Source organism: Ceratotherium simum, chromosome 4 (genome assembly GCF_057802395.1).
Source record: "Ceratotherium simum simum isolate JZ-2026a chromosome 4, ASM5780239v1, whole genome shotgun sequence".
Taxonomy (NCBI): domain Eukaryota; kingdom Metazoa; phylum Chordata; class Mammalia; order Perissodactyla; family Rhinocerotidae; genus Ceratotherium; species Ceratotherium simum.
In genome coordinates this window covers 35,441,040-35,463,836 of record NC_141903.1, presented here as the reverse complement: position 1 = coordinate 35,463,836, position 22,797 = coordinate 35,441,040, and the positions used below count along the sequence as shown (strand labels likewise).

The following is a 22,797-nucleotide window of genomic DNA, read 5'->3' as shown; positions in this document are numbered from 1 at the left end:
CTCTAGGAGAGGCACTCTGGATGAAGGGTTCAGGCTAAGAGGGGCAAGAATGCTTCTGCAAAGATCTCCAATTCACACCTTGATTCAACAAATATCCATCATTTGTCTACCAAGTGCCAGGACTAGTGCAAAGCCCCAAAATGCAGACATGACCATCACACAGTCCCTCAAGTACTCCAGTAGGTTGGGGAGGCAAACACAGATCCAGAACTACAGTCCATAGTGAAGAGGACCCTTACAAAGGAGAGACCAAGGACTTACGGGAGCTCTAGAGAAAGGAACAGCTAGCCATGTAGTAAAGAGGACATGGGGCTGTTTCTTACACGGTTGACAGTGTTGCCAGGCAGATAAATGCAAAAAAAACAGTTTGGGTAGCTATAACTGTCTAAGCAGACACTCTGGGAGGAACACAGATTTTGCCTAGGGATTTATCTTACCTTCCCCACCAGGAAAAAGATGTAGGTGTTAGAAGCCAGCCTGTCCCAGGAGCAAAGGGACAAGACCCAGACCCTATCCCCAGCCAGAGCATGGTACACAGCAGGTGCTCAACAAATGGCTGTCCAGGGGCTGGATGGATGCTGGGCCTGGAGAGAAGATGTGGAGGACAGGATGATGGTCTGCAGATATTTAACTAGATGTTTTGTGGAAGACATCAAAGACTTCATGGATTTCCTGCAAGCGGTGGAATTAAATTCAAGGGAAGGAAGTTGATTTGAAGAACAACTCCCTTTCCTGGATTTGTTTGTACTTGTGAATTTGCCTGCGTAATAGCTTTCTAAAAATTAGAGGACTCCAGTAAAAATTCTTTTTTTAAAAAATAATTTTATTTATTTATTTTTCCCCCCAAAGCCCCAGTGGATAGTTGTATATCATAGTTGCACATCCTTCCAGTTGCTGCACGTGGGACGCGGTCTCAGCATGGCCAGAGAAGCGGTGCATCGCTGCGAGTCCAGGGTCCGAACCCCGGGCTGCCAGCAGCGGAGCGCGTGCACTCAACCGCCAAGCCACGGGGCTGGCCCTCCAGTAAAAATTCTTAAGCTCTACCAGGACTCTACTCTCTTGGAGCTGTGAAGGGGAATTGGGGGGAGACAACATCAAACACTTACACTATAATGACAGCTGTGACAAGGGTTTTGAAGGCGAAGTATATGGTGCTATACGCTCTTATGAAAGGGACACTGGTCCAGTAGTTCTGAGAAGGGGACACTGGAGTTGAGATCTTGAGGATGGTGTTTATTAAGGAGAGGGCTCTGGTTGGGTGGAGGGACAGACAGAGACAGGGCTCTAGGCAGAGTAACGGCCCGTGCAAAAGCCAGGAGGAGGAAAAGAGCCGGGCTTGTTTAGGTAGCAAAGAGAAGATCCCAGGAGAGATGAGTATGGAGGGGCACCTTTCCAGTCGCAGCTGGAGAGGTATGCAGGGATTAGACCATGTAGGACTTAATAGGCCACAATTCGGATTTTGAGGGTGAAGAACATGGTTTTTAACTCACCAGTGTTTCCTTAGTAACTAGTAGATTAGTGGCGCTCAAAGTTTGGTGAAAGAATTAATTTATCCTAAAAATAATGCAACTCACTTTTATGGAGAACAGTGAAATAATTACTATATTTGTCTCATTTTTCTCACCCATAAAATGGGGATAATGGTCATGGCAAACAGTCAGTAAGGTAATGCACGTCCAGTGTTTAGCCAGCGCTCGTTACTGGTGAAAAGGCATCCTGTTTCTTCCTAGAGCTCGGGGTAGTTTTTTTTTTTTCTTTCTTTCTTTTTTTTTTTTTTTTGGTGAGGAACATTAGCCCTGACCTAATTAACATCCCTTGCGATCCTGGTCTTTTTGCTGAGGAAGATTGGCCCTGGGCTAACATCCCTACCCATTTTCCTCTACTTTCTATGTGGGACGCCTGCCACAGTATGGCTTGATAAATGGTGCATAAGTCCGCGCCAAGGGTTCTGGGCCTGCGAACCTCGGGCCACCAAAGCGGAGCACGCGAACTTAACCACTAAGCCACCGGGCCAGCCCCATGCTCCGTGTAGTTTTGAATGTTTGTCTAGGAGGTGTTAGGGGTGGGGAGGTTGCGTTTGCTGAGTGGAAGGTGATGCTACTGGCCTGGGCGGCAGGGGTCGGGATTGAGTCACTTTCTTGGCTGGAACTGGGCAAGAAAGAAACCAATTAGTGCCCGAGCGGGGGACGCTCCTTCGCTTGGTTCTCCACCCAGGTCTCATCCCGCCACTAGGCTTCGCCCAGCGCCACTCAACCCTCCCTTCGTCTCTACTCTTCCCGGGTCCGCCCCACGCTCCCTTCGCCTGCTCCTCGCCCCGCCCCAGCCCCTAGCTGCGCCCGTCGCTCCACCCCGCCTCCCCCTCTCGACGTGCCCCGCCCACTCGCTTCCCCTTCCGCCCTGCGCTGCGGCTGCGCGCTCCGTGTGGTCTTCCACTCCCGGGGGTCGCGTTCTGGACTTCCAGCTCCACCATGTGGAGCGGACGGCGGGGCAGCCTCAGGCCGGCGGGCTGTGGCCTGGAGGAGCTACGGCGCCGCCGGCGGGAGCGGGAGGCAGGTGCGGGCGGGCGAAGGAGCACGGGAGGATGAGGGTATGGCGGGAAGAGATAGAGTGATGAGGCCCTCGGATCGGAGTCGGGGTTCTGGGTCCTGGGCGCCCCTCTCACGCTCAGTCGGCTCCTTGGCCCCCAGTACTGCGGAAGGCACGGAGGGAGCAGCAGCTGATCAGCAAGAGGCTGCTGAGAGACGACGCCCCGGGGGAAGCCGAAGAGGGATGTGTGGCCATGATCCTCAGGGAAGCCGAGGTGAGGGGGCAGGGTGCGCGGTGAGGTCCACGCCGGCTGGCGCCAGATTCCTTCCTCTGGTACCCGAGGTCCGCCCCCAGACCTGAACGCGGTGGGTTCAACACCTCCATCCATCCAGTGGGCCAAGCCAGAAACGAGGCATCATCCTCGGCGACTCCGCCCCTCATCCTCATATCAATACATCATCAAGTCCTATCCGTATTTTACCTCCTAAAGAGCTCTGGAGTCTTTACCTGCCTCGCCATCGCAGCTGCCACCACCCTCTTCTCTGGATACTTACAGCAGCCTCCTAACAGGTCATCTGCATCTCTGCTTGCCGTTCTCAAATTTATTCTCCATACGTCAGTCAGATGTGTCTTAATAACACACAGAGACCAAAATCCTTGCTGTGACCTATAAAGTCCAGCATGGTTTAACCATTTCCTACCTCCAACTTTATCTAAGCTTGCTCATCTCAGCCAAACTGTCACCTTTTCAGTTCTTGGAACAATATATCAAGCTCTTTCCTGTCTTCAAGGCCTTTGGATTTTCTGTATCTAATGTGGGTCCCTTTTGGTATGCTGTCTTGATAGTCTGTTTGCAGAATATTAATGATACTAATTGTTTGCTTGTTTATTATCGTTTCTTCAACTAGACTTTAAATCCATGGGAACCTAGACCCTATCTTATTTGTCATCACTGAAAACTCAGATGCCTGTACAACATTTGGCATATAGTAGATGCTCAAAATTTATTGAATAAGTGAATGAAATAATTGGTTTTAGCTCGTTTATTCATTCAGCAAGCATTGGGCATTCCCTGTACTTATATTTTCTATGTTTACATATACCGTTTACAGAGGACGCCTAGGTTATACCATTTATTCATGTGTGCTTACGTTATGCCAGAACACTGTGCTGGGTACTGAGGTACAGAGATGAAAAAATAGTCCCTTTCTTTGAAGTGTTCACAGCCCAGTGAAGGAGACGGATGTGCTACCACCTGTCATAGAGGAAACATGAAGCACAATAGAAAGCTCTAAGTCTGCCAGAGGAAGCCAGAAAGAGCTGACTTCCCAGAGGCAGTGACAGGAGTAGAGCTCTGAAGGAAGTGGAGGACCTGGGGAGGGTATGCCAGGCAGAAGAAATAGATAGTACAAAAGCTTGGCAGCATTACCACACAAGTCATGTTATGCTAGGTGTTGTTGGAGTGCAGGTTGCATGGGGAGAATAGCTGGAGGGGTGGGTTATGCTGAGAGGTTATCCTTGAAACAACTCTGTAAGAAGGCGGGGTAGATGTTATTTCCATTTTTCAGGTGAGAAACTGAGGTTTAGGTCCCTTGTAGAGTAAGTGGCAGGGTTGGTATTAAACCCAGTTCTGATTCCCACTTGTCCACTCTACTGCAAGGTTGGTGCTGATTAGCCATAGTGTGAGTGACAAGTTCTAGGGATGGTGTGATATGGGAGGGCTCATAGGTGAAGTGGGCAGAGCAGGACTTATGACTTGCTTTTTGGCATCTGTGTGTTGCCATCTCTCCTCTCCGTGCCCTGGGGTCCAGATCCAGCAGTTCCTGCGGTTAGCCCAGCGGGGGACAGAGGAAAAGGAGAGAGAGAGGGCTCTGGTCAGCCTTCGTCGAGGCTTGCAGCACCCTGAGACGCAGCAGACCTTCATCTGGTCAGTGTGGGTGGTGTGAGTGGGTGGCTGGGGCTCTGAGGATGGACAGGAGTGTGGAAAGAATGGGCCACAGGCTGAGCAGGGCTCTGGTGCTCACTCACGTAGGCTGGAGGGAAGCATGCGGACTCTGGTCGGCCTCCTGACCAGCAACCAGGCTCTCCTGCAGCTTGAGGCGGCTCGGTGCCTTCATGAGCTCTCTCATTCTGAGCAGTCTGCGGTGGCTGAGGCCTGCCTGCCAGCCACTTCCTACCTTCTCACCTACCTCTCCGGTCACAGCTCAGACTTTATAGTAAGCCCTGTCCCTTCTTATCTTGTTCTTGGCTTGGATTTAAAGCTTGTGCTTTTGGGTCCAGTTTGAGCTGGCAGGTAGGGAGAAGAAGAAAACCTGTTTCCCCTGATGCCCACAGCCATACATACACTCATCATCTCCCACTCCCTTGTGCCCAGAGCCTCAAGGACAGGGCTGCTCCATCCTCCCCACTCCCACCCCCACCCTTACCCCCACCCCCAACCCCACCCTGGCCCCAGAAGGCCAAGCCCAGTGCTTTTGTTGTCCTGCTCTCAGGAGCTCTGTCTGTATACACTGGGTAACCTGATCGTGGAGAGTGAGGCTGTGAGAAGGCAGCTCCTGCCACAGGGCATTGTTCCTGCCTTGGCTGCCTGCATCCAGGTGAGTCTCCACCTCCTTTCTCGCTCTCCGGGTAACCCTCCCTTCACTTCTTTCTACATGCCCCACCTGCTTTGGCTGGGCGGCTCCAGCCTCTGCCCTGGGCTGAGGGGTTGAAAGTCTCAGGAAATTTTATGGCGCAGCTTCCAGAGTCAGATCTCTACCCTGTCTACTTCCAGTCCCCCCATCTGACTGTGCTAGAAGCCCTTGGATATGCCTTGTCCCAGCTTCTGCAGGCTAAGGAAGCTCCAGAGAAGATCATCCCGTAAGTGAAATTATGCCTCCAGACATGCAGGCAGGGGTGACCCACTTGGTAGTGTAGCCCCTGGATGCCTGATGGAACCTGGTTTCCCAAGCTGTTGCACATTTTAACTCCGTGTGACTGGCTGGAAAGGGCTTTGGGTTTGGACCCTTTCCCACCTGCTCTTAGGGTTTGGGAAGAGCATCAGGCATCTTGCCTTCTGTGGTTCTTACAGCTCTGTTTCTGCCGGCAGCTCTGTCCTGGCCTCCACTCTCCCACAGCACATGCTGCGACTGTTGCAACCTGGCCCAAAGCTGAACCTTGGGGTTGCTATGGAGTTTGCCTGGTGCCTTCACTACATCACCTGCAGGTAATATAGGCCAACGGGGAAAGTGCCACAGACCTCCCCTGGGGCTCCCTCATGACACTCAGGTTTTTGAACTTCGGTTTCTGGAATTGTTGTGAGTTTTCTTCCTTCCATGGTCTTTTCTGGGAGCTCAGGAAACCCACAGACCTAGGCTGTTTGCCAACTTAAAGGTGGGATTGACTGAGTAGTGACTACTTGCTTCCTGTTGCCCAGCCAGGTCAACAATGACCTGCTCATCACCCATGGGGCTCTGTCCACCCTGGGGCTGCTGCTGTTGGACTTAGCTGGGGCTGTCCAGAGAACTGAGGATGCAGGACTGGAGCTGGTAGGTGAAGAAGCCGGGTCAAGATCTGGGCGACCTTTCTTCCTACTCTGCTTCTCCTCCATTGAGCAGGTAGCCCCTTCCTCCTTACACCTGACCCCCAACTTGTCTTTGCAGCTGGCATGCCCTGTGCTCCGATGTCTAAGCAACTTGCTAACAGAGGCAGCGGTGGAGGCTGTGGGAGGGCAAATGCAGCTCAGAGATGAGCGTGTTGTGGCAGCCTTATTTATCCTTCTGGAGTTCTTCCTCTGGAAACAGCCCAGCCTGCTTCCTGAGGGCCTCTGGCTCCTTAACAACCTCACTGGTATGCACCATAATCTGCCTATGCCTGGACCTTTACATACTGGGAACGCTTCCTTGTGGCCTGGGCTGAGGTGGGTAGGATTGGGAGGGGGTGGTTTCAGGCCTCAGTTAGAGGGACTTCACCTGACATTTTCCCTTCTAGCAAACAGTCCTAGTTTCTGTACCTCCTTGCTCTCCCTGGATCTGATTCAGCCCCTCTTACAGTTGTTGCCAGTATCTAATGTGGTGAGCCTATTGGTAAGTATTGGGGTCACCTGAGTCCAAGATCTAGTAGCCAAAGTGTAAACAGTGGGAGCAGGCCTGAGCCCTCAGAAGTGCCCTTAGCTGAGAGCTGGCAGGTGGTGTGGTATGGGTAGCTTCAGGGGCAGACCAGTCTAGGTTTGAGTCCCTAAACTGTGGTTTACTAGGTACTAACCCTGGGCAAATAAACTAACCACCTTAAGTTTCAGTTTCCTCATTTATAGTTGGGAATAATAATCCTACTTGAGGGCAGCTGTAGGGATTACAGAATATGCATATAAAATTGCTTGGCATAGTGCCTGGGGCACGTGGTCAGCACTCTATTTTAGCTATCATTACAATCTTTGGCTTTCATCCTTTTTGGGGACTGTGTATTCGTATATGTCTGCAGGTGCTTACAGTTCTGTGCAACATTGCAGAGAAGGGTCCTGCTTACTGCCAGCATCTGTGGCCAGGGCCCCTGCTCCCCTCCTTGCTGGACACACTGGCGTTCTCTGACACTGAAGTAGTAGGCCAGAGTTTGGAGCTGCTTCAACTGCTGTTTCTCTATCAGCCAGAGGTGGGTTTTGGGCCCTGGTCCCTAGTCTCCTGTTCTGAAGCCTCTGGTCTCACTATGGCCCCTTTCTTTCCTGTCCTAACTATACTCACTTCTCTGGTCCTGGCTAGCCTAGGTGGGCTCCAAGTCAGAACCTCCATCTTGTTGGGAATGCACTCTCTTCCAAGAAAATGTGGGCTAACCCTTCAGGCTGTGGGAATTGAATGTTAAAAAGAGCACAGGGCCCCAGGTATTGAATCCTTTTCTTCCCTGCTATCAGGCTGCCCAGGCCTTTCTGCAGCAATCAGGGCTGCAGGCCCTGGAAAGGCATGAGGAGACACAGCTCCAGGATCGTGTGCATGCTCTCCAGCAGATAGCTCTTCATGGGTGACCTGGCTTCTCGATGTCACTTACTCCACTCCTCACCCTCTCCCCCACCCCAGCTTCCTTGCCCTTGGAGCCCCTTTTGGGGATTTAGACCCACAATGAGGTCTCATGTTCTCTGCTCCCACACCTAAGCCTACGCCAAGACCTTTGGACCCCAGCTCTTCTTTCACCCAGCAAGGTCCAGGCAGGAGGACCAGAGGGAACTTGCTGTGGCCTACTTATTCTGAGGCCCTGGAATCTCCTTTTTTTTGTTGTTGCTTTGGCAGCTAGTGGCTTTTGATGGGACAGAATAAAGTTTTATTTTTATATTAAACTGCTTTTGCCTCAGTGATTGTGCAATAAGGGGTAGAGGATGGAATGAGGAAAAGAACATCCTGAGATAGCATCTTACAGCACAAGCTTTATCAAGAACAGGAGAACACAATTTTTCACATTGTACTCAGTCCAGCAGAGCCCAGGCTGTGGGGTTCTTGCTCTTAATCCTCAATGCAGACTTCAGGCTTTGCTACTTAGCACATTCTCCAGGGCTCTGGTTACCTGATCAGCACTGAAGTTGTTCAAAGAGACATTCTTCTCTTGGCCAAATGCTGAGGAAAGAGGGAAGTGATTAAGTATCCACTCTGCACTGTAGGGGCTACCAAAGTATAACAACAGGTATTTGTTTTCAACTTACAGTCTTGTTAGGATAGGAAGGGTAGTAAAGAGATATGACCAAGGTAGATTTGGTATGCCTAGAATTTATCTAGTTGCTTTCCAACACAGCTAGGAAGTCCAGGTCCAACTAGAATTTTGACTGATTCTGGGTGGCCACAATGGTAAGGAAGGTGCTTCCGGGAAGTTTTAAGGGGGATGGTAGGCATTTATTATTAACCATTGTGAGCAGTGTATTGCATAGGCCTAGCCTTTGCTGGATGCCCATTCTATGGCTCCCACAGTCTGCCTAATATAATACACTGAAGTTACTTGAGTCCATCTCCTCCTCTAGTCTACTGGCTTTTGGAAGGAGAACGTTTTTTCCTCTTCTAAACAATTTTTAGGACATTGCATTACTGCAGATGTCCACTGTTAGAACCAATCCATCTTAGGTTTGACTCCCCCCTTCCCCCAGACATTCCTAGGGCAGGGTGTAGTTAAAAACCATGATTGAAATACCACTATTCAGTAAGTATAGTATTTGTGTGACCGGCAATATGATGGTAGTTTTCAGATTGCAGTAAATATAAATAGGGTAATATATAAAAAGGGCCGAGGGCAACATTACATAACTGGTCAGAGCTCAGAGCTCAATAATAAAGAGCCAGCAACGTAAATCTGGCCGAAGTGCATTCTAGAAAGAGGGAACAAATGTAAAGGCTCAACACTATCGTATCCTAGCTACATAATCTTAGGTATGTTCCATAAAATTTTTGATTCAGCTTTTTAATTTCTACAATGAGAAAAAAAGAATCCACTCTCTCATACAATTAAGATTAAGTGAGACTTAGGCAGGAGAGCACTCAGCACAGGGCCTAGCATTAAGTGCTCAAACAGGCATTATTTTAGGTTATTATTGAGATTCTCACACTCTACCCGGACCGTCACTGCCCACATGTAATTTGCAAGGACCTACATCGACGAGAATTCTCGTCTCCCCTCTGTGAAGACTAATTTGAATTACAAAACAGCTCCTGGTCCCTACGCAGGCCCCGGCCCGCCTCCACACAGATGTTACCCGGGAAACGAAGCCTCCTCTAACTCTACGAATGTAAATTTCCTTATCCCCAGCAAGGTCAACAGCAAGGCCGAAGTCCTAGTTCCGGTCTCCCTACAGGTTTTTGCGTGACCTTGGGCGGCTCTTCCTCTTCTCGAACTCTCGTTCCTCCCACCGGGGTCCCAGACTCCCAGCGTCCGGCGCTCACCGTAGCGGGCCCAGAGCTTGGGTTGCACATCTGAGCACTCGCGGATTAGGATGGGCAGGTCGGGGTTCGCCTTCTTGAGCTCCACATAGCGTTTCTCGATGAAGTCCCTGCGGGGCCGGAGAGAGCGCCGCGCGTGCTGTGTGGGCGCGGGCCTCCCCAAACACCTGGGAGGTCGAGGTCGTGACCCCGGCACCCCGAAGCCCGCCCGCCTCACCACGCCGCGCCTCACCTGACGCCCTGGCTGCCGGGTGAGCGCTGGCATAAGTGGATGCGAATCTCACGAAGGCCCAGCTTGGCCTGGAGCACTCTACTCGCCGCGGCCGCAGCCATCTCCGCTAGAACCCAAACCCCACCCCAGGCCTTCCGGCCAACTTCTCCAGTCGGACCAATCGCCGACCCTCCAGTCTCCGCGATAGGCTGGTGACGTAAGGGGGCGGAGTAAAGCTTAGCCAATGCCACACAAGCATTGGAGGGCACCAGTCGAGTCTTCCTCCGAGTGCTCCGCGAGCGGGCGGGGGCGGAAAGGCTGCGCCACGCAAGGCACTGTGGGTTGGTTCCTGTGGTGCTTTGTGGGGAAGAGTCTGTCGCTCTTGTGTTGTTGTTGTAGCCTCAGTCCTTGCCGACGTTGAAACACTGCGGACGAAATGCCAGAGCGAGATAGTAAGGGTCGGGTCATCTGTCCTTTCTTCCCTAAGGGGATCGGGACACTTGGCGCGTTATTTTGGCCTCAAAGCTTAACCTGGGTTGTGTGTGTGTGTGCGGGTGGCGAGGGGCCAGGAGTGTGACGCTGGGAGCCTGGCGAAGCCGTTGGGCCCCGAGTGAGGCCGGGCAGCTCCAGACTCTGTCCCTAAGTCTCGTCCTCGCCCCAAGTGACGACGGGTGGGTTTTATCTGTGAATTAGCCACTCCTCCCAAAAACTTAATCTTGGGTCGCGCCAATTTATCTTCCACGTAGTACGTTAGATATCATCTTCAGGAAGTCTTTGCTGATCCTCCAGCGCGGCTTTAGGGGCCCTCTCCTCTGGGCTCCCACAGCCCCTTGTAGTTTCCCACTTAGGCACTTATTACGGTGTATTCTCACTGTCGCTGTTCGTGCCTTTCTTCCTCACTAGATTGTGAACTAGATTGACAGGAAAACACATCTGTATTGTTCACCACTGTATCCCCAACTTTTGCACAGGACCCGACACAAAAGAGATTGATTAAATTAGTGTCAATTCTTTTTCTTAGGCGAGCCGTTCTCCAACCCTTTGGCCCCAGATGGCCACGATGTGGACGATCCTCACTCCTTCCATCAGTGAGTGTTTCGATGTCGGAGCATGGGTATGAGCTGGGCAGTGAGTAGAGTGGTGGTGGTGATGGTGAAAGAATTCGGAATATCTTGTGAGCAAGGATGGTTAAAAAAAATTGTACTACTTGCCCCTTTATCTTGGTGAACTTTAACTGGATCAGGCCAACTGCATAAGAGTATTAGAGGGGAAATTCTGGCAGGGAGGGTGCTAGTTTTTAAAGTTGATGTTTAATTATATATTATATAGGAATTAATACTTCTTGTAGAAAATTAAAACATCAGAAATAAGAGTAAAGTTCTTTTTGATAACATCCCCAATTTCAGTCCCTTTCTTAGAGGAAACTACCATTACCTTTTTTTATGTGTATCTTTTCTTCCTACTCTTTTTAATGCATTTATATGCATACATGCATATCTGAGGAAAATATATCATTGCTTTGTGAGTTAAAATATTAAAATTAAATAGTGTTATGTTGTATATATATCGTTTTGCCACATGCTTTCCCCCCCCACTCAATATCTTGGAGATTATTTTCATGATAGTGACAAGGACTCCCTCCTTAACCAAATTTTAGTCAGGCTTCCCTGAGGTCTATTTTTGGCTAGTCCTGCTGAGCCCAGTTTTAGCAAAGAATCCTGCTCAGCCAGTTTATGGAGAATCCCCTCAATCAATCAAGGAGAGCCAATCAAGCTCCTCTTCCCATCAACTTTGATATCTAATCAAGTTTGTCTTCCACCCCACTGTTGATGCCTAACCAAGTTCCTCTTGTAATACAGTGTATAGTAATATAGTAATTATATAATAATGTATATAATATGTAATATAGTAATTTCCTATAAATCCCCAATTGTCCCTGTTGTATTCAGAGTTGAGTTTCAGTCCCTCTCCCCTGTTTCTATAGTCTTGACTTTTATAACAGTAGTCATGAATAAAGCCTTCTTTGGGGAGACTTAGCAGGATTCTTTGCTAAAACTGAGCTCAGCAGGCCAACGAAGAGGCCTAGTCAGAGAGGTCTCAAAGGAGCCTGACTAAAGTTTGGTCAAGGAGTGAGTCCTTGTCACTGTACCAGTTAAAATTATCTCTTGTACTATTAGTGCTATCTGCCCCCCATTTGCAAAACAGTGTCACAGTTTATTTAGTTAGTCTCCAGTTAATGGACATTTAAGTTGTTTCCAAGTTTTTTTTTCAAAGCTGTAATTGAACCTTCTTTATAGGCCTTTTTTTTTAAATTTTTATTTTATTTTATTTATTTATTTTTTTATAGGCCTTCTTATACATATATGCCAGTAATTGGCCAGGCTAAATATAGATGAATGAAGTTGCTGGGTCATAGGATATACACACACTTAAATTTTAATAGATACTGCCAGATTGCCCTCCAAATTGGCTATACTGATTTGCATTCTCATCAGCAGTATATGAGAGTATCCACTTCCCAAATTCCCACTCACACTTGATTTATCAAACTTTTTAATAGTTAACATTCTGGTGCATAAACCAAGCAAGCTTTTTAATAGTTAACACTCTGAGGCATGTCTTTGTTATAATTTGTATTTCCCCTATTTCCAGTCAAGTTAACCATGTTTTGTTTTGTTTTGTTTTGTTTTTTTTGTGAGGAAGATAGGCCCTGAGCTAACATCTGTTGCCAATCTTCCTCTTTTTGCCTGAGGAAGATTGTCCCTGAGCTAACATCTGTGCCAATCTTCCTTTATTTTTGTATGTGGGACACCTGCCACAGCATGGCTTGATAAGCGGTGCATAGGTCCGCACCCGGGATCTGAACCCACGAACCCCAGGCTGCTGAAGCAGAGTGGGCGAACCCAACCACTACGCCGCCACCGGGCCAGCCCCTAACCATGTTTTTTACTTATTCCTTTTCCAATTCTTATTGGGTACTCACTTTTTAAATCTTTGCCTTCTAGATCAAAACTCACCAATGAAGACTTCAGGAAACTTCTCATGACCCCAAGGGCTGCACCTACCTCTGCACCGCCCTCTAAGTCACGTCACCATGAGTAAGTTTTGGGGTGATCCAGCCTGTCTCCCATCTTCTTCCTATGGAAAATTTACTGAACTAGATGTCTTAGGAAGTGGAAGACTAGTTCTTTTTTGAAGCCTATGTTCTGATTCTCTCCCTCTGGAGATTGAAGCTCCAGGGAAGATTGGGATGCTCTAGGATCTCAACTTTTTCTCAGAGTATGTTCCATGGACCACTTTATACTAGAGTTGCTGCTGGTGCTTACTTGGGCAGATTTCTGGGCCCATTCAGCCCCACAGACTCAGATTCTGGGGCATATATTTTTGAATATATAATTTTAATATTCTTTGAGGTGGTTGTGATGCTTTGTAAAGCTTGAGAACCACTCACCTACAGATATTGACATGGATCTCTGCCTGCTTGAAACTGTTACTTTGGTCAGTATTCTAGGCCTTTCTTCAGTCCTCCAGGCCACTTCTTAGGGTTTCTGGGGCTGTGGCAATATTTTTCTTTTGGTGAATTTCTTTCTCTTCTAGGATGCCAAGGGAGTACAATGAGGATGAAGACCCAGCTGCACGAAGGAGAAAAAAGAAAAGGTGAAGGAAGGATGGAGGAGTGTTGGGTTTTAAGGTGGATAGTGTTTTGCAGAAAGGAGGAGGGGCTGGTTATCAGGCTAGAGATGGAGGTTTTCCTTTATTGTCCTGAGGTTTTCTGCTTTCACAGTGGAGAGAAGTGATATGTAGAGTGGCAATTTAAGACTTTGGAGTCAGCCTATGGTGTTTTAATCTCATCTTTACCAGTTTCTAGCTGGATAACCTTGAGCATTTTGCTTAACCTCTCTAATCCTCAGTATTGTCATGGGTAGAATCAAGATAGTGATAGTAACTTTTATCAGGTTTTCATGAGGATCAACTGTGATAGTGCATGTAAACACCTAGCACCGGTGCCTAGCGTATAGACACCACCCAGTAAATCTTGGCTGCCATTATTATTTTTATCGTCATCGTCGTCGTCATCATCATCATTATTATTTATGAGATACTAAACTTTCTGGACCTGGTACTTTGCTTGTCCTCTGTTCTGGGGGAGGACTGGAAAGGAATGATTTATTTTTGGTTGAAATTTGGAAGATGATAAAAATTCAGATGACTTCCTAGTTGCTGTATGGAAAAGTCTCATACCTGTAGAGACTCGGGGATGTAGAGTTGGGTCACGTTAAAGAATTCTGAAGTGACAGATGGAGTGTCCTGAGGTGGCATTGGAACAGTATATCTGTGAGCTGCAAGATGAGGACTGTCAAGAGGTAGCCAGCAGTCCTGTCAGGACATAGATGAGCTTTCACCATAGAGAGTTGGATGAAGGTATAGGGCAACAGGCGGGAACAGTTCTGCTGACCTTGGGATAGCAGTTGGTGAGCCTTACACATTTGCCTTTCTTTCCTCACAGTTATTATGCCAAGCTTCGCCAACAAGAAATTGAGAGGGAGAGAGAACTAGCAGAGAAGTACCGGGATCGTGCCAAGGAACGGCGAGATGGTGTGAACAAAGATTATGAGGAAACGGAGCTGATCAGCACCACAGCTAACTACAGGGCTGTGGGCCCCACTGCTGAGGCGTGAGTACCCGGGGGCCAGGGCATGGTTCCCTCAGCATCCTAGAGTCATACAATTGCAATATGAATTCTTCCTCACACTTTCTCTACTCTGGAGCCCACGCCAAACTATTTCAAGAGGCCCTTGTCAGCCGCAAAGGACTGTTCTAATGTGGCCTCTTTTATTATACAGGGACAAATCAGCTGCAGAGAAGAGAAGACAGTTGATCCAGGAGTCCAAGTTCTTGGGTGGTGACATGGAACATACCCATTTGGTGAAAGGCTTGGATTTTGCTCTGCTTCAAAAGGTGATCCTTGGTGGCTGGGTAGAGAGTAATACTAGAGTGCTGAATGCTCTTGTATGAGCCTTTCGAGGTGAAGAGGGAGACTGCTGTTGAACTACTTCAGACTATCTACAAGGGCTAACAGTGGCCCCTCTGTAGGACTAATTGCTACTCATCCTTCAAGTCTCAGCCTCAATTTTATTTTCTTGGGGAAACCTTCCCTGATCACCCAGGTACGGTTAAGTCCCCCAACTCCTCACCTCCCACTTCCTGCACCCTCGCATAGCTCTTCTATTTCACTTATCATAGCAGTTATCACACTTTGTTGTTTGTTTAATTTGTCTGTCTCTCCTGCTACAAGCTCCACTAGAGCAAGGACGATATTGTCTTGTTTAGTATTGAGTTTTTGTTTCCTGCCAGAGTGTGGTATGGTGGTGTTCAGTAAATATATGTAACACGAATAAATGTCTAAACCCTACTTGCTTGCCTGTTAGGTACGAGCTGAGATTGCCAGCAAAGAGAAAGAGGAGGAAGAACTGATGGAAAAGCCCCAGAAGGAAACCAAGTAAGTAAACATACAGAGAGCTTGAGTGTTTAGAAAGGTGGGTCCTAAAGTAGGAACACATTTAGCAAAAATATTTTTTTTTTGTCTTTCCAGGAAAGATGAGGATCCTGAAAATAAAATTGAATTTAAAACACGTTTGGGTGAGTACAGAGTTTCTACACTAGTGCCTCTGCGTTCTGGATGAATTGTAGGGAATTTAATGCTCTGGGCAGGATATGCTTCCCCTTTCCCTCAACCTACTTTCCTCTCTTTTTTTGCCCCCAACCCAGCTAGTTTCCATAAAATATTCTGATAGAACTCAGATATGGACTTAGTTATTTCATACATATTATTAATGTCTCCTCAGTCAGGCTGGAAGCTCTTTCAGATTGGTGCTTATGCATTAGGGGAAGTAGCATGGTTGGTGATTAAAAGCTCAGAATTTGCAATCAGAGAGACCTACGTTTGAATCCTGATGATGCAACCACAGTAGGCGTGTGATTTTAGGGAACTGACTTCGCTTCTTAGTGCTTGTTTGTTCATCTGCAAAAATGGAGTTAATGTTCACCTCATGGGATTATTGGGACGAACAGAAATAATATCCGCAACGTGCCTATCATATTGAGCATGTAGTAGAGCTGTTTCTTCCATCATCATCAATATTATCTTCAAACTCATCCTTCTTCCTCCCAGGGCCTAATACAGTGCTGGGCACACGGGGCCCTTGAGAAGGCAATGTAGAAGAGTGGATAGGAGCTCGGGGTTTGGAGTTAGAGTGTCTGAGTCGCATTCTTTGTTCTGCCACTTGGGAGCTATATGACTTTAGGTAAATCACTAAACTCTCAGCCTTAGTATTCTTTTCAGTTAGAAGGAGATAATAACGCCCACCTCACAGGGCTGTTGTGAAGACTGAGTGAAGCAAAACATGCATAGCACTTGGCATGGTGGCCGGCACAGAGTAAGCACTTAGTAAATGGCAGCTGTTATTGTAAAAGGTTCTCATTGGCTACTTGCTGCTCTTCCTTTGCATAGGCCGCAATGTGTACCGCATGCTCTTCAAGAGCAAAGCATATGAGCGGAATGAGCTGTTTCTGCCAGGCCGCATGGCCTATGTGGTAGACCTGGATGATGAGTATGCTGACACAGACATCCCCACCACGCTTATCCGCAGCAAAGCTGATTGTCCCACCATGGAGGTGAGTGACCCGAGTCCGGAGAGCCTGTCACATGAGCCTCAAACCTGGGAATCCCGATTCTGCCCTGGGCCTGCTCTGCCACGTTTAACCCATCACCAAGTGCTATCTACTTTTTACCTCTTAAATCTCAATTGAATCCAGTCACTTTTCTTTGTTTTATTTTTTTTTGTAATTTTTCTTTCTTTTTTTTTTTTTGTGAGGAAGATCGGCCTCGAGCTAATCTGCCAATCCTCCTCTTTTTGCTGAGGAAGATTGGCCCTAGGCTAACATCTGTGCCCATCTTCCCCTACTTTATATGGGATGCCGCCACAGCATGGCTTCACAAGCAGTGTATCGGTGCGCGCCCAGGATCTGAACCGGCGAACCCCTGGCTGCCACAGTGGAGCGTGCGTACTTGACCGCTTGCGCCACCGGGCCGGCCCCTCCAGTCACTTTTCTTCATCTCTACCAATAACAATCCACTCTAAGCCATCATCTCTTGCTGGAACTGTTAAAAGAGGCTCCTAATTGGTTCCTCACTCCACTCTGGTTCCCTTCTAATGTTTTATTTATTTTTTATTATTATTGACATGTTCATCACCCCAAAAAGAAACCCTGTACTCCTTAGCCATCACCCCCCTCAGTCTCCCATCCCCTCTTCCATTATGATTTTTACACATGGCCAAAGCAATCATTTCAAAATGCAAATTTTTGTCTCACCATAATTTAGAAGCTTTCAATGATTTTTCACTATTAAGATAAAAAGCAAAATCTTTATCGTGGCCTGTGAGTCCCTGTAACTTCTGGCCTTTCCAGCCTCTTTTCACCTGCTGCTCTGTTGTTTGTTCTCCAGTCATCCTGGTTTTCTTGAATGTGCTCAATTCACTTTTGACCCAGGCCTTTATGCATGCTGTTTCGTCTGTCCGGAACGTCCTTCCACAACACCTCCTTTCCCTGTCTTCACCTAGTTAATTCTAACTCATTCTTCAGTTTGTTAAGTGAATGAATGAATGAATAAAGGAAGAGATTCCTGGGCTGGCCCTGTGGCGTAGCGGTTAATTGCACACGCTCCGCTGCTGGTGGCCCGGGTTCGGATCCTGGGTGCGCACTGAGGCACCGCTTGTCAGGCCATGCTGTGGTGGCATCCCATATAAAGTAGAGGAAGATAGGCACAGAAGTTAGCCCAGGGCCAGTCTTCTTTAGCCAAAAAAAAGGATTGGCATGGATGTTAGCTCAGGGCTGATCTTCCTCACAACAAAAAAAAAAAAGGAAGAGATTCCTGCTCAGTGGGATAAGACCTTGCTTCTTGGGGTTTTTAGGCCCAGACCACACTGACCACAAATGACATTGTCATCAGCAAGCTCACCCAGATCCTGTCCTACCTGAGGCAGGGTACCCGCAACAAGAAGCTCAAGAAGAAGGATAAAGGTAAGCTGGAGGGTTAGGAAGGGAATCCTTACTCCTGGAGGGGCATTTGAGGATCGAACCAAGGTCTCCTGGAGCCTTCTATCTCCAGAATATTGGGAGGCTCCTGGGAAGCAAAGAAAAATGGGAGCAATGGAGCATTGGCAGGGAGATGGTTGCATCCATGTTCTGTCTGCTTGACCCACCCAGAAAGCAATCGTCAGCTTTGAGGTGTGAGGAGGGAGAGTATGTGTAGCTTTTGTTGTCCCACCTTCTAAACCCAAGATGTTTAAAACGGCATTGAGCCTTGGAGAGTGTGGTGAGGCTGAGTGGGAATTAACTCAGGAGTGTTTTCCTCACTTCTCTCTTTACATTTTAGGGAAGCTGGAAGAAAAGAAACCGCCCGAGGCTGACATGAAGTATGTATCCTCGCCCCTGTCACTTGATCTGAGGGAGGAAGGGGCTCTGTGTTTCTTTGGTATTTTGGGGAGGCTTTGGTGTGCCAATCTTGAGAAATGGCCAGGGGAAGTGGGATTGTGTGTGACTTCGGCAGCTAGTGATCTCTGTTTCCTAGTATATTCGAAGACATTGGGGATTATGTGCCTTCCACAACCAAGACACCTCGGGACAAGGAGCGGGAGAGATATCGGGAACGGGAGCGTGATCGGGAAAGAGACAGAGACCGTGACAGAGAGCGGGAGCGAGAACGAGATCGAGAACGGGAGCGGGACCGAGAGAGAGAGGAGGAAAAGAAGAGGCACAGCTATTTTGAGAAGCCAAAAGTGGACGATGAGGTGAGATATGGCCCCTGGTGCCAGGTGGTAGAGCTGCCCATCTCTGCCTGCCTAGCCAGGTATAAGACCCCTCTATTATACAGGTGTCTCATGGCTCCATAGCAGCAACTGGATCAACTAATCCAGGGTTAGGAACCATCCTGGAAATGGGGGCAAGAGGGGTGTAGGGAATTGATTCAGACTTGGAGGAGGGATGATTGGGAATCCCTCATGGTGACACTCACTTCAGTTTCTGTTTTCTTTCCAGCCCATGGACATCGACAAAGGTGAGTTGTATCCATGGGCATCGTGCATTGGCTCTGGCAGTCCTGCTTTCACCTGGGCTGAGAGTCTGACCTAGAGCTCAGAGCTGGCAAGGGTGGGATTGGGGGACTTCCTCGCTCTGTATTCTCATAAGATCCATGTCTTGCTTTATGGAATAGACAGAAGATGAGTCTGGAGTTCTCTCCATCTTCCTGGGCAATAGCAGGGCATATTTGCTCTGTTAGATATAATTCCTCTAGTTGTGGGGTTCTGAGGACACAAAGCAGGTTGCACAGACAATATTCTGGGCACACTACCCCATCTCAAACAGAGTAGCTCGTTATTAGTTGGAATTTGATTAAAATTTTGTTAGTTAAAAGGGTTCTCTTGCTTTAAAAGTGTTTTCTTGAAAGCCACAAGTTGGAAGTGTATTGTGGGGAAGAGGTTGTAAGTTCCTCGTTTCAAAGTCTGAGTAGAGTTCTCTTTCTCCCTAGGACCTGGGTCTGCCAAGGAGTTGATCAAGTCGATCAATGAAAAGTTTGCTGGGTCTGCTGGCTGGGAAGGCACTGAATCATATCCTTTATTTCAATATGTTCCCAGGTTCTAGAGAACTGTTCTCTTTTCATTCCAACTTTACCTGCCTCCCTGCTTCCCCACAACGCCCTCCCCCACCCCCCTCCTTCCCTTTTGTCCTGAATTTTGACAAGAGATGAGGTCATTATGACTTTCTTTTCTCAGAGGATTCAATCAAGTTCACAGCCCTCTCCTTAGAGTTTTCATGTTGGGGCTTCTAGCCATTGGCCCTATAGGTAGAACTGTTTTCTTTAACACAGCATATGCTGAAGAAGCCAGAGGACAAGAAGCAACTGGGAGATTTCTTTGGCATGTCCAACAGTTATGCTGAGTGCTACCCAGCCACGTACGTGAGACTATTAAAGAAGGGAGGCTGGGATGACTGGAGAAAAAGTTGGGAGGGTGAGGTGGAAATTTGATTTGCTGGGACCCACAGGCTCTTCTTACTTGGATGAAATAGTCTGTTAGGCTCTGAGTGGGAAGTCTAGAGGCGTGGTCGTTCTAAGGCATATAGCTTCTTAATTGGGTAGATTTCTGGATCAAACAGGAGTCTGAGTCTGTACCGTCTCATTAACTGTTGCTTCTCTTTAGGATGGATGACATGGCTGTGGACAGTGACGAGGAGGTGGATTATAGCAAAATGGACCAGGTGTGGAGTTGGAAGCAGGGGTGGGGGCTCTTGGGCAGTTATTCTTTAGCACATATTCCCTTCTGTACTCCCCAAAGATCTGTGTCTCATTTACTGGGCCTCACTTTTCCTCTGCTGTGGCAATGGGATCGGCAGCATTGTGGGGTCCTGGGCAGCGTAACTGTTTTAAAGTGTCTGTGCAAAATCAAATGAGATAGGGCCAAAAATATATTTCTTTTTATTTCCTACAAAGTGCCAGGCTTTGATTTCCATCCTAGGCAGTAAGCAGACCTTTAGTGCATAGGTAGAAAGGGCAGAAGGAATTGCAATCTTTAGAAAATAACTGAATTTTATTCTAGCCAGGATTGAAATTTTCCTGTAAGTCTTAAGACAAAAACAAAAACAAAAAACCCCAATAATCACTAACACCATTAATGGTGAAGAAATTTCATCTACTCTTTCCTTGTTCTCTCTGTACTGCAGTGGTTACGCCTGGTTTAATTACATCTTGAAGCCTTGCTTAACCCTGGCTCTGCCATTTATTAGTTTTGTGACCTCGCCAACTTATTTTACTGCTTGTGCCTCAGTTACTGCTTATGCCCCATCAGGAAAATGGAGAGAAATATAGTTCTCTCTTAATAGAGTTTTTGAGAGACTCAAATAAGATATATGTTGAGTGCTCGGAATAATGCCTGGCACGTGGCAAGTACATAGTCAGCATTTATTATTATTTATTTGGGTAGGAGTTATGAATGATGAAACCTAGGATTGTGGGAGAACCTGGCTTAAATCAAGGGCTAAAATTCCATTTCCACTGACATCTCTTCCTTCCCCATCCCCCATTCTGTCCTGCAACAGGGTAACAAGAAGGGCCCCTTAGGCCGCTGGGACTTTGATACCCAGGAGGAATACAGCGAGTATATGAACAACAAGGAGGCCTTGCCCAAGTGAGTTGGTACTAAATACGGCCAGGGAGTGCAGAGAGGGATGGCAATGGGGTGGAGTGTCCTATACCAGGTTAGAGGGTATAGTTTGGCTGAGACATTCCCAAATAGAGAATGCTCACAGGGCCATCTGGGAACATCTTGTTACTGCTATGCAACCTCTGCTGCCTTCTGACTCCAACTGCCCCTTTTTTCCTCAGGGCTGCATTCCAGTATGGCATCAAGATGTCTGAAGGGCGGAAAACCAGGCGCTTCAAGGAAACCAATGACAAGGCAGAGCTTGATCGCCAATGGAAAAAGATTAGTGCAGTAAGTGGGACTGCTGCTCCCGTGGGAGGGCTTCAACTGGGAGGAGACACTGGCCCACAGATCCAAGAACAGGCCGTGGAGAGCCGTGGAAGTAGGAGAGGTCAGCCTTGGGCCTTAGGTGAGCTTAGACTGGCAGCATAACTATCAACTGTAACTGTTCTTTTTGCAGATCATTGAGAAGAGGAAGAAGATGGAGGCTGATGGGTAAGCAGCATTATTCTTCCTCTGTGGGACTGGTGGGAGTTGCTTAGTGTATTGATCTTATGCTGACTCATTTCTCCTTCCCTTGCAGGGTTGAAGTGAAAAGACCAAAATACTAATCTCCAGTTCCAACACCAAGAAGAATCTCCACAAAGATGTGCTCCCCACTGTTTGCTTTCTACAATTCCCAAAAAAGTTGCAAGGTGTTTTTGTGAATGTATATAAAATTTTATTGTATAATCATTTGGTTCCATTAAAATGGTTAACCTGCTGACTTATCTTCTCTATGTTGAGCATCTCCCCTCCAGGCCCCCTGAAGTGCCAAGAGGGCTACTGACTGTATAAAATCACATGCAGAAAGTCAGCTCAGTCCTTTCCTGAGCTGTGGTTCTAGATTCCTAGACAGTAAGGATGTTTACTAGCCAGGGGGCCCAGTGCAGAAGGGAAGAATGACCCTCAATGATGGGCAAGAGGTGGATAGAGGAACGTAAGGATGATTGGTCTCAAATGTCAGACTCACTCAGGCCCATCAGGGGGCCTACTCTTAGGGCAGAGATTCCCTGGGAATTAGGGTCAGCCCAATGGGCTGCCACTCTGATTTCAAGGTTGTGCAGGACTGGGCTCTAAGTGAAGGCACCTGATGAGAATCACTTGTGGGAACAATAACCTTTTATGAATTTATGCCCTCCTGGGAGCTTTAGTAATTCCAAGCACAAAATGCTGCTTTCCTGGCTGAAGGGATAACTTTGGGGAAATGCCTGGGGTAACCCCTGTCCTAGGCCAGAAGGTTTTGGTGCCCTTCAACACCATGAAGTTGGGCAAGGCCCAGGGTGGGCTCCCTGGCCTCCAAATCACTCCATCCCCACCCTTTTCCTCCTCTTTGCTCATTGCTAGCACTTTGGTCTGGTACTCATCAATATGGGTCACCACTTCTTTCTGGCTGGATCCCTAGCTGCCACTGCCTGCCCTGAGCCTAAGACCTGTGGGCTCACTAGATCCAAGGAAAGCTAGAAGCCACCTGAGCCATTGCCTTGCCTTTGGTCACTTTCACCTTGATAGGGCAAGAGCTTTTGAGGAAGCCAGCTTTGTGCATGGCACCTAGGAGGCTGAAATTGGGCCCTGTCTGCAATAGCACCTAGAATGGCTAATTTCAGACGGTAAATGACACCCTGGTTTCATGGTTGTAGGCAGCAGTCTCAATTAGGAAAAAGGTCACAGAGACCTGGCTCAGATGAAGATTACCTAGAGGGGCACTAAGATCAAGACCTCCTGGGGGTTGACTGCCAGTTTAAAATCAGTTTCTGCAAGTACCACCAAGCCTTGTGGAAGTGACCAAGGCCTTCTGGTTGGCCACACAGTGACTGACAAGGACTCCCGACACCACACAGCAACTTTTCCAGGCACACGGGGTACATATAGTTTCTCT

General features: G+C 47.9%; 3 protein-coding genes across 5 annotated transcripts; 2 read left to right on the top strand and 1 right to left on the bottom strand.

The window, feature by feature from the left end:
• The first annotated feature begins 2,404 nt into the window (after positions 1 to 2,404).
• Positions 2,405 to 7,828, top strand: TMCO6 (transmembrane and coiled-coil domains 6). 3 transcript variants are annotated; one of them, XR_015551942.1, is made up of 12 exons: positions 2,405 to 2,553; positions 2,688 to 2,800; positions 4,338 to 4,453; positions 4,559 to 4,742; positions 5,019 to 5,123; positions 5,300 to 5,385; positions 5,615 to 5,731; positions 5,942 to 6,053; positions 6,168 to 6,354; positions 6,496 to 6,590; positions 7,013 to 7,152; positions 7,409 to 7,828. XR_015551942.1 is itself a non-coding variant. In XM_004420083.3 (12 exons), the coding sequence occupies exons 1-12, from the start codon at positions 2,469 to 2,471 to the stop codon at positions 7,517 to 7,519; spliced, it is 1,479 nt and encodes a 492-aa protein (XP_004420140.1). In that variant the 5' UTR covers positions 2,405 to 2,468; the 3' UTR covers positions 7,520 to 7,828. The 3 variants fall into 3 exon arrangements, 2 of the variants coding, with proteins under 2 accessions (XP_004420140.1, XP_087285816.1); XM_004420083.3 differs by having other exon boundaries at positions 6,985 to 7,152; XM_087429690.1 differs by lacking the exons at positions 4,338 to 4,453; positions 4,559 to 4,742 and having other exon boundaries at positions 6,985 to 7,152.
• A 67-nt stretch (positions 7,829 to 7,895) lies between these two features.
• On the bottom strand, positions 7,896 to 9,800 carry NDUFA2 (NADH:ubiquinone oxidoreductase subunit A2). Its single transcript, XM_004420082.3, has 3 exons — positions 9,643 to 9,800; positions 9,414 to 9,520; positions 7,896 to 8,102 (listed from the first exon to the last, which is right to left on the bottom strand). The coding sequence occupies exons 1-3, from the start codon at positions 9,741 to 9,743 to the stop codon at positions 8,011 to 8,013; spliced, it is 300 nt and encodes a 99-aa protein (XP_004420139.1). The 5' UTR covers positions 9,744 to 9,800; the 3' UTR covers positions 7,896 to 8,010.
• Positions 9,767 to 21,645, top strand: IK (IK cytokine). The gene is made up of 20 exons (XM_087429694.1): positions 9,767 to 10,073; positions 10,643 to 10,709; positions 12,627 to 12,719; positions 13,219 to 13,278; positions 14,129 to 14,296; positions 14,466 to 14,580; positions 15,051 to 15,121; positions 15,215 to 15,261; positions 16,133 to 16,296; positions 17,595 to 17,703; positions 18,059 to 18,098; positions 18,254 to 18,473; positions 18,721 to 18,739; positions 19,211 to 19,308; positions 19,550 to 19,635; positions 19,881 to 19,938; positions 20,776 to 20,864; positions 21,062 to 21,170; positions 21,340 to 21,374; positions 21,463 to 21,645. The coding sequence occupies exons 1-20, from the start codon at positions 10,058 to 10,060 to the stop codon at positions 21,488 to 21,490; spliced, it is 1,692 nt and encodes a 563-aa protein (XP_087285820.1). The 5' UTR covers positions 9,767 to 10,057; the 3' UTR covers positions 21,491 to 21,645.
• Positions 21,646 to 22,797: the final 1,152 nt, after the last annotated feature.